This window comes from Notamacropus eugenii, chromosome 4, assembly GCF_028372415.1.
Source record: "Notamacropus eugenii isolate mMacEug1 chromosome 4, mMacEug1.pri_v2, whole genome shotgun sequence".
Taxonomy (NCBI): domain Eukaryota; kingdom Metazoa; phylum Chordata; class Mammalia; order Diprotodontia; family Macropodidae; genus Notamacropus; species Notamacropus eugenii.
The window spans coordinates 32,823,583-32,841,371 of NC_092875.1; the positions used below are offsets into that span (position 1 = coordinate 32,823,583).

The window sequence follows — 17,789 nt, forward strand, 5'->3', positions numbered from 1 at the left end:
TACTTATAAAGTGCTTTGCACATAGTAGGTGCTATATAAATGCCAGCTATTATTCTGCTATTTTTGATAAATTAAAGAATTCAGGCCTGCATGAAGTTCTGAAAAAAATTAGGATGTGATCTTTGAAAAGTAAATTGAGTAAGTACCGAAAGGTCTGCTGGCCAGCCGTGCGGGTGGTATGGCACTTTAGGGTTGACTTCCATTGCTTTCCATCTGTTATCTCATTTGATCCTTACTGAATAAGTGAGTGAGGTAGGATTTTAATTCAGCTTATCAGCTTAGGTGCTTGCCTTCTTGCTACCTCCCCAATTATCTGAAGGTTTGACCCCATTTCTTTTCAGCACTCCTTCCCCAGTCCAAAGATCATCCTTCCGGCCAGGAAAAAGCATATCTTCTCATCTCTATACCTACTCCGAGAAGTGAAGAGTCCTACCCCCTCTTTGGCCTTCCTGTTGCTTCCAAGATGGCCTTTACATTTTTTCTTTCTTTTTTTTAATGTTTGTTTTTTAACAATCTTTTTTTTAAATTTTGTGTTCCTGATTCTCTTCCTGGGGTAGCTAGGTGACGCTACAGGGCATAGAGCACAAGGCCTGGAGTCAGGAAGACTCATCTTCCTGCATTCAAATCCAGCCTCAGACACTTACTAGCTATGTGACCCTGGGCAAGTCACTTAATCTTGTTTGCCTCAGTTTCCTCATTTGTAAAATGAGCTGGAGAAGGAAACAGCAAACCATTCCAGTATCTTCGCCAAGAAAAGTCCAAAAGGAGTCACAGGGAGTCAGACACAATTGAAACTTTTCTCAGTATTTGGGTAGTTGGAGGGATTATATACATATAGACAGAGGGCACAGGGTGAGTTCAATAGAAAGGGATGATATCTAAAAAAATAAAATTAAGGAGTGAGAGAGGAATATATTGGGAGGCAAATTATCTCTCATAAAAGAGGCAAGAAAAAGCTTTTCCAATGGAGGGGAAAAGGGGGGAGGTGAGAGGGGAAAGTGAACCTTACTCTCATCACATTTGGCTTAAGGAGGGAATAACATGCACACTCACTTTGGTATGAAAATCTATCTTACACTACAGGAAAGTAGGGGAGAAGAAGATAAGTGGGGTGTGGTGGATGGTGGAAGGGAGGGCAAATGGGAGGAGGGAGTAATTAGAAGTAAACACTTTTGGGGAGGAACAAAGACAAAAGAGAGAATAGAAGAAATGGGGGGCAGGATAGGATGGAGGGAAATATAGTTAGTCTTCCACAACATGACTATTATGGAAGTCTTTAGCAAAACTACACATGTAGAGCCTACATTGAATTGTTTGATGGGTGGGGAGGGAGGAAGGGAAAGAAGTTGGAACTCAAAGTTTTAGGAACAAATGTTGTGAATTGTTTTTGCATGCAACTGGGAAATAAGAAATACAGGTAATGGGAAATAGAAATCTATTTTGCCCTACAGGAAAAGAGAAGATGGGGATAAGGGAAGGGAGGGGTGTGACAGAAGGGAGGGCAGATTGGGGGAAGAGGTAATCAAAATGCACACTGTCTTGGGATGAGCGGAGGGGAGAGATGGGGAGAAAATTTGGAACTCAAAATCTTGTGGAAATGAATGTTGAAAACTAAAAAGAAATAAATTAAAAAAGAAAAAGAAAGAAATAAAATGTATGCTCCCCTAGGGCAGGCACAGTCATCTTTGTCTTTGTATTCCCAGAATCTGGGAGGTGGAATGCACTAAAATTCTTGCCTACTGAATGATCTGAGCTCCCTCTTTTCTTCCTCACAGCAATTGTTTCTGTGGCTTCAACATTCCTTTTTTTGAGAGTTTCTCACCCCTCCTGTCCTGACTTCCTCAGTAGAATTTTACTCTTAAATATGATTATGCAAATCTGGCACAATCTGAACTTCATCACCATAGGGAACTCCCAGAGGGGAAGAGAAGAAAAATCCCCACAAGTTGGAGATTCAGAATCAGATCCCAACTCCACCTCAAATGAGTCACACTTCTCCTTTCTCTGGGCTCCCGGTTTCCCTCTCTGTAAAATGAAAGGGATTGAGCCTGATGATCTCTGAGGATCCTTTCAGGCATAAATCTAGGAGCTCCTGCCACCAACTTGAAACAACTAATAATATCCATTCACACACATGCACATAGGTACACAGGTGGATTTTTAATCTTTCCCATTAGAACGTGAGCTCCTCCAGTGCAGGGCGTAGCACACACTTAAGAAAATGCTTGCTTGTCTCTAGGTCATCCCTGCATGTGGCTCACTGGGACACTCCTTCACTCTGATTTCACTACTACATACTTGTGACCACTGGCAAATGACAACTTCTCTATGAGCCAGTTTATTCTGCTACCATCATCACTGTTGTCGATAAACATTTATTAAGCACCTACTGTGTACAAGTGCTATAAAATGAGGGAGTCATATTTGATGGCCTTTAAGGTCCCTTCTGGCTTTAAATTGTGACTTGGTGACCACAGCAGGTAAGAGTTAGATCTGAATTCAAATCCACTTCAGACATGAGTTGTGACTTTGGCCCAGATATTTAACTTTTTTAAGGCTCATTTCTCCCAAGACACCCATCACTTCAACCACAGAGAGGAGTAAGGTCTCCTAACTCCCTGGTCAGTGCTATTTCCAGGCTGCTGAGAGCAGGACAAACAGCCCTGCATAGTGTTCTTCATGGGAAGGTCCTCCCTCAATGGGACAACACAAACTTCTGCTGAATCTCTGGCATCCCCCAGGACAAATCCTCAATTAAGAAGCAAACATTTGTTAAATGTTTTCTCTGCATTAGGACCTGGGATAAAAAAAAGGGCAAAAACCATCTCTGCCCTCAAGTAGCTTACATTCAGATGGAGACAACATGTGTGCATCCACATACACACAGATAAACACACACACAGATACATGCGCGCACACACACACACACACACACACACACACAAAATAAATACAGGGCAGTTCTGGGAGTCAGGGCATTAGCAGCAAAGGGTCTTAGGAAATGAGTGGATAAAAAATCATTAGACAAAAAAAAAAGAAAGAAAAATCATTAGACTATGTGCAAGGCTTCATGTCCACAGGGCACATGAGCCAAATCTTGAAAGAAGTCAGAGATCCCAATCAGAGGGGACTGGGTCTCCTGACCATCACCAGGAAAAAGAAAGAGCTGAGTTCAAGTCTCTCCCCTTAACAAAAATCCGGCTGTGTGACTGTAACATCACGATCTCTCAGCTTCCCCAGGCAGCTTGGACTCTTAAGATGCAGCTCAGATACCAATCGGCACTGGTAAGGGGCATTTCTTCACTGGGACATTCCAGCTCCATTACCATTTTATGGCAAATGAGGGTTGTTGAATCACAGACAGAAGTGATCTGCCCAAGGTCACACAGCTAGTTAGTGTTAGAGCTGGGATGGGAGCCAAGGTCTCCAGAATCGCAATGTTCTCGTAAACTCCGGACCTGCTCTGACCCAACATACCCTGTACAAAAGATGCTTTTATACAGTGGGGGAGGAAAGGGGAGGAGGAGCCACCAGGCCTGGATTCCTGCCCTGGACACTTGATATCTTATACAAGTTACTCAACCTTGGTACTTTTATCTGGAAAATAAGGGAGTTATCCTAGGTCAGTATTTCTCAAATTTTTCAGTAGCAGAACCCCTTTAAACTCTTATTGAGGACTCCCAAAATAAATTAATAAATTAAAAACTGAGAACTCCCCCCACTGAGAACTTTTGCTTAGGTGGGTCATAACTATATTGATCACATTCATAATTAAAACATTCTAGCATTATTATGAAAATAGTCTTTACCTCGTGGACCCCCTAAAAGAATCTCAGGAACTCCCAGAGGTCCCCAGACCACGGTGAGAAGTCACTTCGAGATCTTAATCTATGATTCCTTTAATGATCAGTCTCTCTCCCATGGCCACCCTCTGGGGTGGTCTCTATCACTGACCTTCTGCTCCCAGAAGTCACCATTACACTCTCTCCTCTGTTTGAGAGCTATAAAGAAAACAGAATTGCTTAGCCCTGAGTGATTCACAACTGTTCCAGGTCTCAGTTCCACCATTTTTTAAATGGAAAAAATTATCCCTACCCTGCCTACCTCAAATAAGATGAAAATAAAATGGAGGGGTGTTTTGAAAGTTAAAGAAACATGACATAAGCAGATAACACACCAGTCTCAGAGTCAGGAAGACCTAAGTTCTAATCCTGCCTCTGATACTTACTGGTTTTGTAACTAACCCTGGAAACCATCAATTACCCTCCTGGGGACCGGGGCAACTCACTAGAACTCTAGATTGCAGAGAAGATGGCAGGTAGCTGTCTGCTTTGATAGAGAGAATCTAGTAAAGGCAGCTAGGTGGTAGAGTGGATAAAGTGCTGGGCCTGGAATAAGGAAGACCAGTGTTCAAATCTGGCCTCAGACACTTACAAGTTGTGTGACCCTGAGCCAATCACTTCACATCTGTCTGCCTCAGCTTCCTTATCCATAAAACGGGGATAATAATAGCACCTACCTCCCAGGATTGTGAGAATCAAATGACATGTTATTTGTAAAGTGCCTGACCACCTTAAATTACTACGTAATGTTAGCTATTGTTTTCCTCACTGGAAATTCTTCATATTATGAAGTTGCCGATCTCATCCTTCTCCTCATTATCCAGCACAGCACAGAGGAAAGAACGAAAGGTTTCGGAGTCAGGAAATCTGGGTTTTGACACATCAGTTTCCCCATCTCTAAAATGGGGATATAAATGTCATGAAATTTAAAGCACCAGAGAGGTGGGCACTATTTTTATACCCAGTCCCTGAAATCCCTTCTACGTCTCTCGAACTCCCTTTCCATGATGTGGTTACAAACACAAAAAATACCTGACTAAGGGGTACCAAGAGGGGGACAAGGCACTTAGCAAGGGGTTATTAGGAACTGGAAAGCCCTCTAACATCCCCACAGCAGAAGAAGGCTAGCTCTCTGTGGGTACTGCCCAAGAGCATTCCAGAGAACGACTGACGCAGACAGACCCTTTCGGCCAGGAGTGGGGAACCTGAAGCCTTGAGGCCATGTGAGGCCCTCTAGGTCCTCAAGTGCGGTCCTTTGACTGAATCCAAACTTCACAGAACAAATATCCTTAATAAAAGGATTTGTTCTGGAAAACTTGGACTCAGATTTTCTTTTCTGTTTTGTTTTCCTTTCTCATGGTTTCTCCCATTTGTTACAATTCTTCTACGCAACATGACTAATGTGAAAATGTGTTTAATAGGAATGTATGTGTAGAGCCCATATAAGATTGTATGTTGTCTTGGGGAGGGAGGGAGGAAGGAGGGGGAGAAAATTTAAACCTTATGGAAGTGAATGTTGAAAACTAAAAATAAATTAAATAAAAAAAAAGACTTGGATTCAGTTAAAAGGCCACGCCCCAGGACCTAGCAGGCCTTGAGGCCGCAGGTTTCCCACCCCTGCTTAGTCTTGGACCTCCACAAATCTCAGGATCCCAATTCTCTGGCCCCATCCTAAAAGGTCAAGAAGTTCACAGCTTTCACTGGCTGCTATCGCCTCTGGAGCTGAGGGACTGGTGCAAGACCTGCTACCTACAACTGCCCAGTTCTGCTCCTTCCTGGGTCTACATCCTGGGTCACTGACCCAGAGGGCCAGGCCCCAAAAGGCTTAGAAAACACAGGTATCAGCACCTCCCCCAAGGATCCCAACCTCAAATAAGGCTTGTCATTCCACAGAATGTCCTTCCTACTGCCTCTCTGAATTTCTTTCCTTCCCATAAGGCTTTAAAACTCACAAAGTATTTTCCTGGGAAGTAGGTAGCCCCAAATCCTTAATACTCTTTTACAGATGAGGAAACTGAGGGTCCCCAGAGAGACAGACAGTGAGAATTAAGAGGAAGAATTTGAACCCAGGTGTCTCCTGACTCCAAGTCTCCATCACAACGTCTTCTCATTGTGGCTTGTCTATGTTTTGGCTGTAGGTGTCCCTCTGTCTCCCTCACCAGCTGGCCCAGAAATCATTTCAACAAGAAGCATTTACTGGTTGTGTGCAAGGCATTCAGCCAGGTCCTGGGAATCCAAAGGTAAAAACAAAAGGCCTGCCCTGAGACATTGGCAGAGAAGTAGACTGCAGGGTAGCTGGAGAGAGAGCCAATGGCTGGAAGGGCTGGGGAGATCAAAGAAGGCTGCCTGTAAGAAGAAGCTGTAGGGCAAAAGGTAGAAATACATTGCAGGCATGGGGAGAGCCTCCACAGAGGGATAGAGATGGGAGAAGACATGCCAAGAATGACAGAAATGTTTTTCTTTTCATCCTACTCATAAGCACTCCCTCCCAGCACCTAAGACAATACTCCGACTACAGCAGATGCCCAAGAGTGCTGACGCCTGCTGCCCAGTGGCATCAGCAGCTCACCTCCTTCTCTGTCCTGCTTCAAGGGAGTCAGCAGAGTCTAACAGAATTGGTTCAGATCACAAAAATGCAGAGCAGTTGCCCAAGGCCCTTGATGATGGAGGCTAGAGGCAGATGGGTGCAGCCAGACAGCTCTGAGTACCTTTGATGTGCCAGACAGGGCATCCAAAGCCCTTCCAGAAAGTCAGTCCCTGCCTAGTCAGCTGTTCCCTCCCTGCTAAAGCCTCAAGGTAAACAACCCTCCCTCAGGTGCCTTCCTCCCAAGACTGCCTGGAGGGCAGAGGGCAGCAGTCCTAACCCTACCAGGGGTGGGGAACCTGCAGCCTCCTCAAGGCCACATGTCCCTTGGGTGTGATCTTTTGACTGAGCCCAAGTTTTACAGAACAAATCTTTTTATTAAAGGGATTTGTTTGGTGAAGTTTGGATTCAGTCAAAGGACAGCACTTGAGGACCTAGAGGGCCACATGTGGCCTTGAGGCTGCAGGCTCCCCACTCCTGCCTACATGAACACACAGGCCATAGAAGTGAGAAGGTGCTGCTGACCCCTGCCAACTTCATCACAAGTCACGGTGGGGAAACAACAATGATTTACCTTCCTTCAGTAATGAGTATGCTCTCACTGAGGGTGAGTGCAGACGAGCTGTGACCCGCTCCACTTCCAACATGAGCTAATTTGCCCCTCCTTAGGCAACTTGGTGGGTCTCCCTCCCAGGGGCTCACCATATGGGTGCCAAACTTGGTTCGAACAACCCATCAGCTTCACCCACTGCAGCTCCACCTCGCTGGGCTCAGAGCCCTTTCCACACCACCACATCTGGGGTGGGGGGGGCAGGGTAGTGTCTCCCTTCTATTTAATAACACCTACCTCAGAGAGTTGTATCAAATGAGATAATATTTGTAAAAGTGCTTAGCACAGACGATCAACTACAATACACTTAGCTCATCTCAAAAATAAAAGACAATTCCAAAAGACTCATGATGGAAAATGCTACCCACATCCAGAAAAAGAACTGTGGAATCTGAATGCAGATCAAAGCACACTATTTTCACTGTTTTTTGCTTTTTTCTTTCTCATGGCTTTTTCCTTTGGTTCTGATTCTTCTTTCACAACATGAACAATGTGGAAATATGTTTAATACGATCATACATGTATAGCCTATATCAGATTACATGCCATCTTTGGGAGAGGCGAAGGGAGGGAGGGAGAAACATTGGGAACTTGAAATCTTATAAAGATGAATGCAGAAATGACACAATAAATAATTTCCAAACAAAGGTGCTTAGCAAGATGCCTGGCACCAGTAAGTACTACATAAATCCTTGTTTCCTACCTTCCTTCCTTCTATAGAGGCTTCAAGGTCTTCTCCAGCTGACATTCAACGCTCTCTGCACCCACCTCCCAATCTGTCCAAATCTGCTACAGCCACTAACACTCACAGACTAATCAGAAGCTGAAGGAACCCTAGAGATGACTCAGTCCAAACCCCTTTGGTGAACTGAGAAGATCCAAAGGGAAGGGGAATAAAGACAAGGGACTCATCCAAGGTCTCAATGGGAGTCAGAGGTCAAGTCAGGACTAGAACTCAGACTCCAGACCTGGACTCTTCCTACTCATGTCTACTCCTGGGGCCAAAGATCTGAGCAAATCCAGGGGGGTAGATGTAAAGGAGGGATGGAGACGTGGGAGGGAAAAAAAGGGTAGAGATGGGGTTTTCAGGGGTTGAGCCTGATGGTGGCCTCATCTTTTGGGTATAAAAATTTCTGGCCTGGTAGTCAAGTTGGTGAGGGCAGGAACAACTATGAAAAGAGGCTGAAAACCAGTGAGGGTGGAAGGCAGGAATGATGGCCAGAGGGCCAAGTCTATGGGCTTTCAGAAATCCAGAGTCCTGGCCCCCATGGGTGGGAAAGGCAAGCAGTCACGGGTAGAGGGCTGGTCATACTGAAGGGGCTAGCCCATAGGGGCTGCCAGAAACCCAAAGCCCATGGGTGAGGGGAATGATTATGGGCTGAGGGCTGGCCAAGGCTGCTGGTGCTGCCAGGAAACCCGAATCCCAGCCCCACCAAGAGTGGAGACAAAAGAGATGATGGCCAGAGACCAAAGTCTATAGGGACACCCAAAAACCCAGAGTTTCAGCCCTGACAAGTGAGAAAAGCAGCGGTTATGGAAGGACTGGGGCCCACAGAAAGGACAAGTCTATAGGACCCTCCTGGCCACAATTTCCCTGGATATGGGAAGAGGGCTCGTCAACGGCCCAACCCCTATGGTGGGGTCAGGGATGAGAAGGGGAATGTGTTTATGGTCGGAGAAAAAAGGCTGGTCTGTAGAGGCTGCCAGAAATCCAAATTCCTAATCCAGAGGTTCCATACAGAAGGCTGGAAACTCTGAATGGGCTAGAGCAGAGATGCTGCCAGAAAAATCTTGAAGTCCTGGCCCCCAAGGTAGGGATGAGCCCAGGGCCAGTTCACAAAGGCCTGGGGTCCCAAGTCTCGGTCCCCGAGACTTCCTAACCTGGCAGGGTCTAGCTGGGGAAGCTGGACATTATGTCAGAAGTCTGATCTGGGATAGCCGGGGCCCTCCCCAAACCCAGCCCAGCCCCCGCCCTGATCCCTTCGCCAGATCACAACTCCCTCCCCAGTCTGGGCCCCCAGTCTCGCCCCCTCCCAGTCCCGCCCCCGCCCCCGAACCTCACCCGGTCTCGGCGATGGCGTTGGTGAGGTTGGCCCAGGCGATGGCCCCGGCCTCCCAGCCCTCCACCACGTTGAGCTGGCCCGTAGCCGAGTCCATCACCACCGATCTGGTCCTGGAGGGTGGCGGCGGCAGCGAAGGCTGGGGCAGGCTCAGCACCAGCACCAGCCCCAGCCCCAACGCCAGCCCCAGGGCCAGACAGCCGCCCTGATACATTGTAGCGACCGAGTCCGCGCCCGCTGCAACATTGCCGCTCACGTGACTCCCGAACCCAGGGCGGGGCCTCCCTTAAAGGGGCATGCCCCGCTCCTTTCAATTGGCCCGGCCCGGAGTCCCCTCCTCTGCAGCCCCCGGGGCGCATCGGAAACTACCTCTAGGCACAAGAGTCCTGAGAACCTGTGTGGAAGTCCCCACTCAGCCAGACTGGCTACGACGTCCCCTTGGACAATTTGCTACTCTGGGCCTCAGTTTCCTCATCTGTCAAATGAGAAGGTCTGGACTATCAATAAACAAGCATTTATTAAGCCCCTACTGTGTGCCAACATCTCTAAGGTCCCTTCTAGCTCTGGTGAGGACTGATAGATACTATGCACCTGACTTGTACATCACACCCCATCTCTGGGCCTCAGTTTACTCCTCTGTAAAATGAAGGTGATGGCCCAGAGGGTCATTAAGGTCTCTTCCAGCTCTGACATTCTGGGTCTCTGGGTGCTGTGTGTCAATGGACACATTCCCTATAGGACTGAAGCTCTGCCTACCCCCTTTTTTCTCTGATATCCCCAGTGCCCAGCACATAGTAGGTGTGTATGGAATGCACTGCAGAAACCGGAAGCTCACCACATAATTGCAAACAGTCTACAAGTCCTGCCAGAAGCTCAGGAATCTGCCTCCAGGGCCTCCAAAGAAGTGGGGCCTCTGTGAACTCCAGACTCAAGGTTCCATTGAAATGAAGTCTGGGCTTTCTAAATTAGCATTCTTAACAATCCTGACTCTAAGTGATCTAAGCTCTTCTGGCATTTTCTCTGGTGCTTTCCAAGGGAGAGGGGTAAAGCTCACCCATAATAAACGGAATTAAATTTTAATTTGTGTAAATTTAAAATAGGTAGAGACTTCAGAGGTAATGTGGGCAGGATTGTGCTCCTTACCTAAGGAAAATGCCAAAGTGTGTCTGTGCTTCTGCCTTGCCTTTGAAGCCTTGGAGACCTATGGGTCACTCTGAAGCAAAACAAGAGTCCTAAAAATCCAAGAGCTAGGGCCCTAGCAAGCTCTGAGGCCCTCTGGAAAATGTTGTACTTCTTCATTACTGAAATCCTGCTCTGCTTACAACCTAGTGCTACTGATTACCTTTGCAAACAAAAACCTGTACTTGTACCTTTGGCAAAGGACATAAAATCGATGGTTTCCTCTCCACTTCATACCCTATCCTTACACAACCTGGATAGACAGCAATTACTAACCCTATTTTACAGATTAGGAAACTGAAACCTAAAGATGTCAAGTGACAAGGTGCAAAATTCACCCATATTTTTCCTGACTCTTTGCAATGGAGTAACACCACAGACTCTAGATGGGTGATTTGGAGATCAAATATACCATTCCCATTTTACAGATGAGGGACTTGGAGTCTAAGAAAGAGAGAAAGAACTTTCCCAAGATCACACACTCTTCTGTTTGAAAATATCAGTCCAAAAAGGAACATGTTGGATGTTGGAGAGGATATTGGAAGACTCCACTGTTGGTGGGGCTGTGAGCTGATTCAGTCATTCTAGAGATCAATTTGGAACTATTCCAAAAGGGCTATTAAACTGTACCCTCCCTTTGATCCAGCAACATCACTGCTAGATCTGTATCTCAAAGACATCAGAAAAAAGGGAGAAAGGAACTATTTGTATAAAAATGTTTAGAGTAGCTTTTTTTGTGGTGGCTAAGAATTAGAAATCAAGGGATGGCTAAACAAGCTGTGGCACAGGATTGTAATAATGGACTATTATTGTGCTGTAAGAAATGACAAACAGGATGATTTCAGAAAAACCTTGGAAGACTTACATGAACTGACACAAAGTGAAATGAGCAGAACCAGGAGAACATTGTACCCAGTAACAGCAATATGGTTAGATGAAGAGCTGTGAATGACTTAGCTATTCTCAGCTAAGACAACCCCAAAGGACTAATGATAAAGCATACTATCTGCCTTCAGAGAAAGAACTGATATTGATTAAGGACAGACTAAAGGATGCTATTTTTCACTTTCTTTTCTTTTTCTTTTACTTGAGTCTTCTTGCACAAAATGACCAATATGGAAATGTTTCACATAATTGCATATGTATAACCTGTATCTACTTGCTTACCACCTCAGGGAGGAGGGAGGGGAGAGAGGAATAGAATTTGGAACCCAAAACTTTAAATAAACATGTTTAAAAAATTAAAAAGGGAGTGACAGTGCCTGGATCTCCCCTTTGGGATCAGTGGCTGAGAGACAGGCAAGCAAGCTGAGTTTGCCCAGAGTTTAATTTGTCATACCGTCCATCATTGTTAATGTCCTTCCCAAGGTTTTCCTGGTTTAAGATTTATTTAGTAGCTATACCCTTAAGAAATATCTTCTTGCTTGCTACATAAAGCAGGGTTTATGACATCAGAATACATCAGGGGCAAGAGGTCTCATTGCATTGCCCTAGTGAGAAAAAAAAAGTAACTAGATAGATGGTACAGTGAATAGATGTCTTCCTGAGTTCAAATCCGGCCTCAGACACTTACTAGCTGTGTGATCCTGGGCAAGTCACTTCACTCTATTTGTCACTGTTTGCTCAACTGTAAAATGAGCTGGAGAAGGAAATAGCAAACCACTCCAGTGTCTTTGCCAAGAAAACCCCAAATGGGGTCATTAAGAGTACAAGAAAAAGTAGACTTCTTAGTCTTTCTCCCATCCCCACCATAGCTATTGACTATCCTTCCTGAACCATTCAATGGAAAACATCCCCAGCCATTTGTTTGTTTTATAGTGATCATTGGCTGAGAGGATGGATTCTGTTTAAAGGACCTGGTCCAACCAGAGAAGGCATAAACTCCCTGAGACTGGGACTGACCTGGAAATAGAATCTTATACTTGGAAGGTATCTTGGAAGCTAAGAAGGTGAACACAATTGCTTTCTACGACATATTCTTGATAGGTGGTCATCCACCTGGAATCCGGTCAGTGAACGGGATGCTAATATCTTTGGAGGTTACAGCTCTCATTTTTAGGAAGGGAATTTTGTTTGTTTGTTTGTTTGTTTCTCTGGACTTCCAGCCTTAAATCTAATTCAGCAACTCTACACCCTGCTGAGCTTATTTCTTCCTTCTGTCTCTAAACAGACAATCGAACATTTATTCTGAGCATTTCTTAAATGCTAACTATGCAGACATGACTGAAAATGACTAAAACAAGAAAAGTATAATGTGCCAGGCATTGGACTAAGCCCTGGGAGTACCAAGAAAGACCAGAAAATAAAAAATAATAACCATACACACAAGGAATTCACAGTCTAATGGGAAGAAGACATAGAAATCAATTGGTTGGTTGTGGTCCTTCTTAATCAGAAGACAAAGATGACATCACTCTGTTGGACTCAAGGTATAATGTGTCTAACTGTAGCTGATCCAACCAACATGAGCTTGGAAAGCTCTGCCACAGGTCAGACACAAATAGTCCACCTGAACATTTGGAGTGGAGATGGCTAAACTTGCACATCTCATGTTTCTTTTGAGCTACTGCAATTCTGCCTCAATCACAGAGCACAGTGCCATCTTTGATGTAGGCACACCACACTAAGTGGTCCTATGCCAGTGTCTTCCATGTCTTACAATTGATTCCACAGTTCTTCAGAGAGATGTAGAGAGTGTCCTTATATCGCTTCTTCTGACCTCCATGTTAGCACTTGCCTTGTGTGAGTTCTCCATGAAATAGACTTTTAAGCAAATGCACATTTGGCATTCGAACAACGTGGCCAGCCCATCAGAGTTGCACTCTCTGAAACATAATTTGAATGCTTGGCAGTGTAGTTCAAGCAAGGACCTCAGTGTCTGGTACCTTATCCTGCCAGGTGACCTTCAGAATCTTCCTAAGACAGTGATTCAGTTTCCTTGCATGGTGCTCGTAGACTGTCCATGTTTCACGACCATACAACAATGAGGTCAGCGCAACAACTCTGTAGGCCTTCAATTTGGTAATCAGTCTAGTATTTCCAAAACACAGAGCTAGCTCTGGTAATGCATGCATCAAACTCGTCATATACATGTACATGCCTGGAAAGTATACTGCCAAGGTAAGTGAACTTACCCACAACATTCAACAGTCTCCATTTGCAGTAATCAATGGTTCCACATATGGATGGTGTGGTGCTGGCTGGTGGAGAACCTCTGTTTTCTTGGTGTTATTGTCAGGCCAAAATTAGCACAAACAGCAGGAGAATAAATTCATACTCTATTGCATCACAGTCTCAGAGGCTGCATTGAGTGCACAATCACCTGTGAACAAAAAGTCACACACCAGCTCTCTCTCCACTTTAGTCTTGGTTTGTAGCTTTTTCTTTTTAATTTTTGGAGGCAATCGGGGTTAAGTGACTTGCCCACTGTCACATAGTGTCTGAGGCTAGCTTTGAACTTAGGTCCCGCTGACTCCAGGGTCCGTGCTCTATCCATCTAACTGTCTCGTCTTTTCAAGTTAAATTATTTACCATCAGTGTGGTAGTTGACCTTGATGTTGTTTTCCTCCTCATTGAAGTGTCTGACAATGTCCCTGAAAACATCATACTAAAAGGCATGGGAGAAAGTACACTGCTTCGCTCCACTGATGATGGGAAAGTGCTGGAGCATCATCTATTATCCAGAACTGTACAAGTATGCCATCATGAAAACGACATACGATACCGATGAACTTCTCTGGGCAACCAAATTTTACCATGATCTTCCAGAATACTTAGTTACCTACTACGTAAACAAAGAGGCCCCTCAGTGGCTCAGTAGAGGGCTGGAAGGTTAAGCCTGGTTTCAAATTCTACCTCAGATACATAGGAGCTGTGACCATGAGTGAGTCATTTCACCTCCCTCTGCCTCAGTTTCTTCAGTAAATATAAAATGGGGGTAATACTAGTACCTGCTTTCCAGGGTTGTAGTGAATATCCAATGAAATAATATTTGTAAAGTGCTTAGCATAGTGCCTGGTACATTATACACATACATACAAACATATATATGTATACATATATGTACATACAAATGCACACAAATCTGCATATTTTGTGTGTATGTTAAATGCCTAAATTATTGTATATATACGTTAGTATATTAAATATAATGTGAAAATATAATAATATAATAAATACAGTAATATAATATAATCATACATTATTATAATTATATGATATAAAATATATTTTATACATTATATTTATATATAAAATGTGGATATAATAAAGAATAATTGCGTATGAATATTATATATATAAAACTGTATAAATGTGTATTGCTTCTCTACACAGACACAGAACAAATCCAAACCTTCTTCCACCTAAAAGCCCTTTGGATGTAGAAGATGGTTATATTACCCCCAAGTCTTTTCTCCTCCAGGTTAAATATCCCCAGCTAGTCCTAATACTGTATAATGTCAATATCTTTTAGTCATCATGACTGTTTGCCCCAAGATGTTGTCTGACGTATCAATGTCCTGACTAAATTATAGGACTCAAAACTAATGAGGTCTGATGGGCAAAGGACAGGGGGGTTATCAGTCAATGAGTCCATCCGTCAATAAGCATTTATTAAGCTCCTGCTATGTGTCAAGCTCTGTGATAATTGTGGGAGAGATACAAAGAAAGGTAAACATAGGGTCCCTGCCTTCAAGGAGTTGGTAGTCTAATAGCGTGAGGCCAATTCCAGTCTTCCTGATCTATATCTAGCCACTGGACCCACATGGTCTCAGAGGAGAAAGTGAGGCTGGTGACTTCGCACAGCCCTCTCTCCCTTAAATCCAGTTCACTGGCAAGTCATGGCATCACCTCCCTGATTGTTGAGGGCCAGGATGGAGTGCAGTTGACAAGTTCAGGATAGACCTTCGGGGAAACTGTTCTTTGAGACTGTGCTCATTATCATCCAGAATGATTCTCCATGCCCACCTCCACCCCCCCACCCCACCCCCGCCCACTGCATGTTGCTGTCTCTGTGAGATAAACAAGAGAACTACAGAAAACAAGAGATATGTAAAATAGATGCTCTCTAGCCTAATAGTCTTTAAGACAATAAGACTGGCCAAATCACTAGGACAGGAGATGAGCAGAATGTCACATAGGCTTGCAGTTTCTGTCTATATATACCCTGACCCTCAGATCAATAAGCGGAGTTGGTCTATCTTCTTCTGCCTGCCTCTTTCTTCTTCACCACATCACCGAACCGTGTGGGGACCCAGCCCATCCGCCACACCTGATGTCGTAGCTCTCTTCAAGAACACATGACAAACCATAACAACCATCTAAGCGAGGAGATAACATGAAAACAATTAGGACCATACAAGATTCTATATAGGGTAAATTGGAAGATAATCTCAGAGGGAAGGCAGGAAAGGAGAGGTTACAGAGGAAGAGGGCAAAGTGGAAGTTTCACATAGAAGTTGAGGTATGAGTAGCAAGAAGACACAGTCAAGAAGACCAAGTTCATATGCCCAAAGGCATATGACCCATCTCAAAGAGATCACAAAAAAGGGAAAAGGACCCACATGTACAAAAATATTTACAGCAGCTCTTTTTGTGGTGGCAAAAGGTTGGAAATTGAGGGGATGCCCATCAATTGTGGAATGGCTGAACAAGTTGTAGTATATGATTCTGATGGAATTGTGCTATAAGAAATGATGAGCAGGATGCTTTCAGAAAAACCTAGAAAGACTTCCACGAACTCATGCAGAGTGAAGTGAGCAGAACCAGGAGAATATTGTACACAGTAACAGCAATATTGTATGATGATCAATTGTAAATGACTTAGCTATTCTCAACAATAAAATGATCCAAGACAGTTCTAAAGGATTTATGATGAAAAATGCTATCCACATCCAGAGAAAAAACTAATGGAGTGTGAATACAGATGAAAACATTTCACTTTAAAAAGTTTTTTGTGGGTTTTTTTCCCTGTAGCCTCTGTATTCTTTTACAACATGACTAATATTGAAAGTGTTTTGCATGAATGAACATGTATAATCTATAGCAAATTGCTTACCACTTGCTCAAGGAGGGAGGACGATACAGAGGAAGGAAGAGAATTTTGAACTCAAAATTTTAATAAGCAAATGTAAAAAATTGTTTTCACATGCAATTGGAAAAAATATTATTTTTTGAAGTTTATATTTTTATATTTTTCCCTACTACCCTTCCTTTTCTTAGAGTATGTCCAATATTCCAGCCTGTCTTTGAACCCTGACTGCCATCCAGTATGTAAAATTAAGCTATCCTCCCCCCTCCATTTTATAAAAGATATTCTATTGGTCATTACTTCCTTTCAAAAGAAGAAATGTAAACTACCAACAGCCATATAAAAAAATGTTCCAAACAACTAATAATTAGAAAAATGAAGGCAATTCTGAGGTCTTACCCTAAAGTGTCCAACAAATTAGCAAGGATGACAAAGGATGGAGATATCTTTGGAGGGGATATGAGAAGATTGGAACATTCATACAGCATTGGGGTAACTGTGAATTGGCCCAACCCATTCTGGAAAACAATTTGGAATTATGAGAAAAAAGATGCTAAAATGTTCATACTCTTTGATCTAGCAACATCACTCTTTAAAAATTAAATTGAACACATATTTATCAAACACCTACTATATATAAGGCTCTAGAGCAGACCTGCACAACTTAGCAGTAAGTAGGGCCCCAAATTAAAATAGGTTATACTTCTTTGGGCCACAGATAGGTTTTTAGTGGCTCACTTTCCAAGTAGTTACAATGAATGATTAAACTATTTTGCAAATAACCAGGGGAAAGGAAAAAGGGAAAGTCCAATTAATATCAATTAATTATCATTATTACTTAAAATTTTTCTTTTTCATGAAATCACTTTAATGTAAAAAAAGTTACTTTGCTGAGTGGGATAAGCTTTAATACATTTTTCAGGCTTTTTTCCTGTTTACATTTAGTTAATGTGGTATAATTCTTGTCAACTATCAGTTTATCATATTCCAGAATTATGTTTGAAATCAATTTCTTTAGAAATCTGAAAACTAACCATAGTAGTTATCTCATTTTCTGAGTTCATTTTCTTGAAAAACCATTGTTCCACACTGATATTTTTCAACAATTTGGGTGCTTTAATTTGTTTTTCATTGGTGTTCAATTTGCTTAAGTCAAAATGTTTTGATTCAAAATGGTGACAAAGATTGTATTCCTTGGAATGGCTATTATGTCTGGGCAAACAAAGCATAATATTTTGTCTCTCATGCAAATAAGCAAGAATCTATTTGTCCAATCTGGATTAAACGCTTTATGTTCTGATTTGATCTTCCATTTCTTTTCATCACCCATTTTACAAAGTCATTCCAAAAATTTTAATGTTAGAACAAAACTTCTCCATAGCAACTGCTCACATGCAAAGAAATACTGAACTGGGTGTCTGACCTTCGAGAGAGTGCCAGACACTCATGTAACTTGGAACCGCACAGTAAGGGAGGAGAAGGA

General features: G+C 43.3%; 1 protein-coding gene across 2 annotated transcripts in view; it reads right to left on the reverse strand.

Annotated features, from left to right (window-relative positions):
• Positions 1 to 9,362, reverse strand: part of PLBD2 (phospholipase B domain containing 2) — a 33,292-nt gene extending 23,930 nt beyond the window's left edge. The window contains exon 1 of one of the 2 annotated variants that reach the window (XM_072600349.1): positions 9,099 to 9,354. In XM_072600349.1, the coding sequence (XP_072456450.1) occupies positions 9,099 to 9,310 (212 nt within the window). In that variant the 5' untranslated portion in view covers positions 9,311 to 9,354. Of the gene's footprint in view, positions 1 to 9,098 lie in introns of both variants that reach the window. The other variant, XM_072600348.1, reaches the window with a different exon arrangement.
• Between the last annotated feature and the right edge of the window lie 8,427 nt (positions 9,363 to 17,789).